The sequence below is a fragment of the Homarus americanus genome, unplaced genomic scaffold, assembly GCF_018991925.1.
Source record: "Homarus americanus isolate GMGI-L3 unplaced genomic scaffold, GMGI_Hamer_2.0 scaffold20335, whole genome shotgun sequence".
Classification (NCBI taxonomy): domain Eukaryota; kingdom Metazoa; phylum Arthropoda; class Malacostraca; order Decapoda; family Nephropidae; genus Homarus; species Homarus americanus.
The window spans coordinates 1,969-9,453 of NW_024732438.1; the positions used below are offsets into that span (position 1 = coordinate 1,969).

Below are 7,485 nucleotides of genomic sequence, written 5' to 3' on the forward strand. Positions count from 1 at the left end.
ATGTTGGATGGGGAAGGTTGAGAGCGTGGTAGACTTGTGTTGTCGGTAACACTTAAATGGGGGAATGTCGACGTCTGGCTGATGATTGAAGAATATTATTCTTTTTTGTCTTTTAGTTGTCTTGTTATACCGTGGACATATTCTCAATTTTATATGCACTTTCTTTGTTGAAATGTTTCAGGTTGACCAGGTGTTTTCTTTTATTAAACCAGAGTGGCCTTGAGTGCTTGTGTTTGACAACCAGACTCAATGTATCGCAAACAAAATGTCCAATGCAAATTTTTCTTTTCAACCGATTTATATAGTATCTTAAATTACAATGGTAAAGCTATACCATTATACGTTGTTGGTAATGCATAACTGATTTTAAGTCGTAATAAACTTTTGAGTGAGGTGGGTGTTTGTGTTCGTTTGCCCAGAGCAGCCGTGTTCCTGGGTGTGACGTCATTCAGTGGTCGCGCATCATAGGAACCTGTTCAACATCTCTTCCCACCTTCAATTCAATTTCAATTGTTTATTCCTTGATAGAGGAAGCGGGATCCTAGTGCTGTCACTAGGTACCCCTGTACAATGACACCAGAAGCATCTGGCAAGTGTGACAAGTATATACAGTATAAATATTATAAAGGGGCTTACTAAAGCCTAAGGAAGGAAGGATATTCCTTTAACACATAATCAATGTTATTTACAAAATATCTGGCCAGTATGGGGAGGATCATCGTGTCTCCGTCAGGGGGTCGTGTTTCCCACCTTCACTGGCTGGTTGGCTGGGTGACCTGCTGAGGGGGGGGGGGTCTTGTGTTAGGGGTATGTCGGCTCGGGGTTTTACATGACTGAACGTAAGTTGTAATTGGTTTTGTCTGGGAAAATCGAGCATAGTTGATTATTATGATAGTACGTTTAGTCAGACGGTTGCGTCGGGGGTGAGTGGAGCATTAAGCTTTTTTGTGAGGAAATTTTTTTTAGGGTGAGGAGGAATTTGTTAGGATTTTTATACGCCCTTGTAATGCAATACAGTACGTACAATGGAATGACTGGAGTTTATAAACACAAATTAATAATAACACAGTAAACTACGTAACGAAGAATTCATATATGAAAGAACATAGTTATACGTACAGTGGGGTATGCTGTAACGAATCTAATTGGTTCTAGAACCTTGTTCGTTATAGCATTAATCCGTTCCGGGCCCCCAAATACAACCACTTAACACTGAAAAATATAATATAAAATTGTAAAAATTTAAAAAAATGCATAAATATGCATCTAAACCCCTGAAATAAAGAGTATCATTAATACTTGTAATAAAAAAACAATAAATTAGTAAAAAAAAAAAATTTTTTTTTTAAATACTGTTTGTTGTAGGAGTTTTGTTCGTTATAGCATTCTCAATTTTATAGGTAAAACCGTTCGTTATAGGAATATTCGTAGTAGGATCCGTTCGTTATAGCATACCCCACTGTAAGTTACTTATTTTAATGTAATAACAGTTATTGCTCTTGATAGTTCGTAGCATTTGTGAATTAACATAAATGCAAACATTTAATTCTTGTGAGAAGCCATAAGAGTAAGGAGATTTATTCTCCTCTCAACTGGTTCACAGATTAGTGCTAATGTTTTTTGTTGTTTTTTTCCTGTTTCAGGGGACATTGGTGTGCACCCGGGGGTTGTCATCATGAGCGCCATCCCTCTGCTGTTGCAGTTTCCACAGACGCCAACGTCACCATCACCATTGCACCACACTTCCTCCCGTACACCAACCAATTTACACCATTCTCGTACTGCCAAACTAAATAACCGGAACTCTTTCCCACCTGATCAAAGCCAAGAGTCTCGGTGGGCTGCCCTCCTTGCCAGGGCCGCTCCAACCAAGCCGTACGGTGCTTGTAGTCCTGCTCCTCTGCACAACCGCATCAACACTGCCAGCCGCCAGCCATCCCTAGTGACACATCAGCTGTCACCTGTTATTCACCAGCCACCTCCACGTCAGTTATCAGGTGTCAATCACCAGCCCCCTGTCACAACACGTTCTACACCAGTCGCAACCTACCAGCCTTCATCAGACATCCATCAGCCTCGTCTAGTGTCCCATAACACTTCAAATTTTCGGCCACTGGTGCCTACTGCGTCCTTTAACCGAGCGCTCACTTCACCAACTGCTATCAAACTATTCAACCCGAGTCGACGGTTAAATAAGTCACAGTCACAACTCATCATGCCGCGCATGAAATCGCTGTTTCGGACGGGGCAGGGATCTCGTTCAGCCAAAGAAAAAAAGGAAACTCGAGATCAGCTACCTCGGGACGGGTCTGTCAAGAGTTTGGCAAACTATGAGGATTCCACGTCGCCAGAACCACTTATTCGAAAGTGCCACACAGTACTTGCGTTATCCTCAACTTCTGGCAATGCTGCGCAGACTCGTCTCGTAAAGGACAAGAAGAGCAGCAAATTAGACCTCCTCAGACGCATGTCACCATCCAAATCAGCTGTGTTTACATCAAATAAGATGACAATTGTCAAGTCTCCATCCGCCATGTCAGCCATGTCTGATCTACGGCGCTTAAGAAAGGACTCAAGCATGTTGTTTCCTCAGATGGAATTAGAAGGAGAAGGTGGCGGGTGTTCTCGCTGCGCTTCCGCCGCCTCCATGGCTTCTAGACGCTTCTCTACTCAGGACACAGTCTTTTGTAAGCTCTGCCTGTCAGATATCAACATTAGAGAAATGTATCAGCTACAGCAGTGCCTCTGCCGATTCTGCAAATATGTAAGTTGGAAGCATATGTAGTGGACCCTGATCTCACTATTTTGAATGAAATCTTGCTAAGCATCTGTTGGACATATGCCCTTTCTATCATATTAGTGTATTATACCTAGTAAGATTTTTAAGTATAATTTTTCTCCACAGTGTATGGCTGTTTACGTTACACTAAAGATACGCGAGGGTGACTACATCATTGAGTGTCCTGATGCAAACTGTGATTGCAGCGGGGAACTCACGCTAGAAGAAATGGAGAGTTTGGTGGGAAGTGATCTTTATCAACTTCACTTGAAATTTAGAAAGAATACAGGTGTGTACAGTTTCTGTATTGCATAAATAGAATGTGTTAGTATTGCAACTTGCTGAAAGGCTAATTATATATACCCGTGATGAAATTTTTGTGGCAGATATTTTTATTCATATTCCACCCATCACAGTTGACGATTGAGATGGTCATTACTTATTTTAGGACTTCATTAAGTTTATGTTATGATTTATATTTTAAACAGAGATAGATTTGGACCCAGTCAGAGCGTGGTGTCCGATGCCTGGGTGTGAGACTGTGGTTAATCTCCCCATTTCCAAGTTAGAGGGACCACAATGTACAACGTGTTCAACTTGCACTGCAGTCTTCTGTGCTGCCTGCAGTGAGCCATGGCACCCCAGTCAGCCTTGTCATGCGGACACAGCAGAATCACTGGTAAGAAGCATATTCTTGCCGTTTTCTTTAGTATTACCCCGCCTAACGCGGTTTCACTTAACGCGTTTTTTCATATACGCGGTGCCTCGCCAGAAGCGAACTTTCACTTAACACGGATTTTTTCCACATATACGCGGTGAGTGTCCGGCTCGAGACGCTATTTTTAGATTTGCCCCACCCGCCACCCTGCCTGACTGCCTGTTTTAGCTCATAAAATTCATACAAATTACCCGGCCAGAATATAATTTACATTGCTGGAATTCTTACAATATGATGATCATTTTGAATATAAACATCATAGATTTTGCATTAGACATACAAATTTTAGATATGTTTATTCTGAGTAAATGTTATTTTTTGTGCAAAATATATGACATTTGTATTCAAAATATTCCTGGTCTTACAAGGAATCCGGCAATGTCAATTATATTATCCTAACTTTAGTTTGAGGTATTATTTATTACTAAAAAGTTAAATATTCTGGTTTTCCCACACATCTCCTTGGGACGGTTGGTGGGGGGTGGGGGGGAAGGGAGGGACCGACCGACCATCTGTTACCCTGTGAAGAATATATTTTTTTTTTTATTAACTGAAGATATTTGTTTTAGCTCATAAAATTCATACAAATTACCCGGTCAGAATATAATTTACATTGCTGGAATTCTTATAATTTGATGATCATTTTGAATATAAACATCATAGATTTTGCATTAGACATACAAATTTTAGATAAAATGTTTACTCTGAGTAGATATGTTCTCTTTTGTGCAAAATATATGACATTTATATTCAAAATATTCCTGGTCTTACAAGGAATCCAGCAATGTCAATTATATTATCCTAACTTTAATCTGAGGTATTATTTAATACAAAATGTTAAAATTTATTTTTTTCACCCAATCTTTCTCTTGAAGGGAGGATTGGGGGGGGTGGGGGGGAGGGTTGGGACTGACCGCTCGGTTGGAAGAGGGGGGGAGTCAAGGTGGGGTACTTTGATTGACAGATAATGTCATGAAGAATATTTTTTTTTTATTAACTGAAGATATTTGTTTTAGCTCATAAAATTCATACAAATTACCCGGCCAGAATATAATTTACATTGCTGGAATTCTTACAATTTGGTGATCATTTTGAATATAAACATCATATATTTTGCATTAGACATACAAATTTTAGATAAAATGTTTTCTCTGAGTAAATATGTTATCTTTTGTGCAAAATATATGACATTTATATTCAAAATATTTCTGGTCTTAAAGGAATCCAGCAATGTCAATTGTATTATCCTAACTTTAGTTTGAGGTATTATTTATTAAAATTTAGTGGTTTTCCCCCAAAAATTTCTCAGAGAGGGAAGAGCCAGCAGTGTAGTGTGAGAAGAGGGGGAGGGAGTTGAGTCCATTATTTGAATGGACATTAACTTGGCGACTGTATTTCTCTTAAGTATTAATTGTGTGCATGTACCATCATAAAATTAAGATGTTATTTTTACTACAACATAGTTATGTGTCGTCAAAAAGTGGAGTTTGGGGGTCGGGCCGGTTTCTATTGGAATTAATCCCATATGTTCTGTTGTTCACTTAACGCGGTACCCTCTGGGTTTTATTGACCGCGTTAAGTGGGGTACAACTGTACTGTATTGTTTTAACTACTGTAATGGAAATTAGCTGTGATTCGGTTAAAAATTGCTTCTCTGTTTACTTTTTAACAGTAAAGTGATAATTAGTAACATTATTTTAGTACAATACCTGTACAATGAATTAGAGTACTGTACAGGTCTCCTAATAATAAATCCACATTTATTCCTCCAGGCTGTACCAAATGATGACACAATAAAGAGGTGCCCTTCCTGTAAGGTACCGATAGAACGTGATGCTGGGTGTGCGCAAATGCTTTGCAAGAAGTGTAAACACGTCTTCTGTTGGTATTGTTTGGCTTCCCTTGATGTAAGTTGATCACATTAACATTGTAATTTTTATTTTATAGTGGTAACTGCCATATTGTTTAAGATCATGCACATCTTAATATCATGATGTAAGTTTTTTTGTACTGAACATCAGATATGACTATATTTTTCACACACACACACACACACACACACACACACACATATATATATATATATATATAAGTACAGGGTATATAAATTTATCTTCATATGCACATCTCTTCTCCAACAGGATGACTTCCTTCTGCGTCACTATGATAAGGGGCCTTGTAAGAATAAGCTGGGTCACAGTCGTGCTTCAGTTTTATGGCATCGAGCTCAGGTTATAGGCATATTTGCAGGCTTTGGTCTGCTTTTGGTAGTGGCGTCTCCTCTTCTTCTTTTTGTTGGACCATGCCTGCTGTGCTGTAAATGCAAACCCTGCTCCAAGCACGAAATTGAGGAGGATAGTTTATATGGCATCTGAACAACTATGAAGACTAGAAGTGGTGTTTAAAACCAAAGAAAAATTTTTTTCTGGGGATCCCAGTGAAGTCCTCTGAAGCCAAGATAATAAAGCTCAAATGGTATCATTCAGTCACACAATGAAGAATCCTTGACTTGTGTACAGACTTACATACAATTAATACAAAATAAGGGAAGAAATACAGTGGACTGGAAATAGAAGAAATTAAGTATAGAATATTTGTGCTTTAATATCATGAAAGAAACTGATAAGGATTTTTCAGTGACTAGGTGGATGAACATGGGTTCCAAGTGTCACAGTAAGATAATGCTGTTTTGTTTTCTATATAAATAGAAAATTAAGCTCCTATTGTATATTAAGTCAGGTACTGTATGAAGAATAACTTCCAAATTTCATACAGGAATATCAAGTTGAGTGATGAGGTGTAATGTGCCTGAAGAATATGGATCCATGAGGTATTGGATAATTTTCAAGCTGTGTGGGGTGTATATATGATATGAGAAATTTCTGAACATTATAGCATACATGACTGATAATTCTGTGAATTGATCAGTGCTCTTAAGGGTTGTTTTTCCTTGTGTTGATTATAAAGATATGATATTAATGTCTTTAACATGTAATTTGAATGACTTGTGTATCAGCGGATTGGGTACTTAAAATGAAGTGTGCAGGGATCTTTGTACTTGCATTGCACACAATATTAAATTACAGCTACACAATCAAACAAAAAATATAACCCCTATATTGAAAAAAAAAGAATCTGTTTTCGGATTCTGATATAGAATGTCTGCTTTAAATTCTCTACTGAGGGTTGACAAAGCAGATAGATTGTTTATATCAACCCTATCACAAGCTCTTCTGAACTCCGGTAAAATTTGTGCACGAAATATTATTCCTATTGCTTATTAGCTTCTAAATGTGAGCTTTCGTGTAACTGATGGCACTTCTTTAAATTTATATATTATTTGGTATATTTTCTAATACTTTTCTGTGGGAAATGAGCCAGTAGGAAATTTTTTCCCCATGGTATTCCTATATTAACGCACAATACTGTAAAGTGAAAAATTACTGTGATGCTTTGTAGCCTATATCACTCTGGGTATTAAACACAAGAGAACAGTGGTGTGGGTAGACTGTGTGTACACTCAGTTGCCTTGTGTGAGTGAGCAGATTTGTATGGTACAGCAAATGTTTTAAGTGTAAGGAATGGATATCAATGATCACAATATACTGAGTTATAGGGAAGACATGACCCTCCCATCCACCCCTGACTACTGTTACAGATGTCATCCTCACTTGGATAAACTAGATTTACCATGGGGGCACTGGCACACACTCCTGGTACACCAGTAAGACTCGTGCCAAGTTTTCCAGACATCCAAGACCTGGTATCCTTCCCCAAGGAGCCTATTGAGGAACACTGGAAAAGGATTGGCAGAGACGTTGTCCAGGAACTTGCGTGTTGTTTCATCACCCGACGGACTTTCATGTGTCCCCACCGGTCCATGCTCTCCCCCCTGTGATAGCCCGGAACACTACCAACAAACACCACATTGCAGTTACTGAACTCATATTTCTTGACGAGGTTTGCCCATCGTGTGAGGTCTGGAACT

General features: G+C 38.8%; 1 protein-coding gene across 1 annotated transcript; it reads left to right on the plus strand.

Moving 5' to 3' along the window:
- The first annotated feature begins 1,611 nt into the window (after positions 1-1,611).
- Positions 1,612-7,479, plus strand: LOC121868640 (E3 ubiquitin-protein ligase lubel-like). The gene is made up of 5 exons (XM_042369476.1): positions 1,612-2,764; positions 2,906-3,068; positions 3,268-3,458; positions 5,270-5,404; positions 5,639-7,479. The coding sequence occupies exons 1-5, from the start codon at positions 1,676-1,678 to the stop codon at positions 5,870-5,872; spliced, it is 1,812 nt and encodes a 603-aa protein (XP_042225410.1). The 5' UTR covers positions 1,612-1,675; the 3' UTR covers positions 5,873-7,479.
- The last annotated feature ends 6 nt before the right edge of the window (positions 7,480-7,485 follow it).

Excerpts from the sequence above, each read along its gene's own strand:
- LOC121868640 (XM_042369476.1), top strand. The coding sequence starts at position 1,676 with ATGAGCGCCATCCCTCTGCTGTTGCAGTTTCCACAGACGCCAACGTCA. Across the intron at positions 2,765-2,905 it reads TCTGCCGATTCTGCAAATAT|TGTATGGCTGTTTACGTTAC; the intron begins GTAAGTTGGAAG and ends TTTTCTCCACAG. Across the intron at positions 3,459-5,269 it reads CGGACACAGCAGAATCACTG|GCTGTACCAAATGATGACAC; the intron begins GTAAGAAGCATA and ends TTATTCCTCCAG.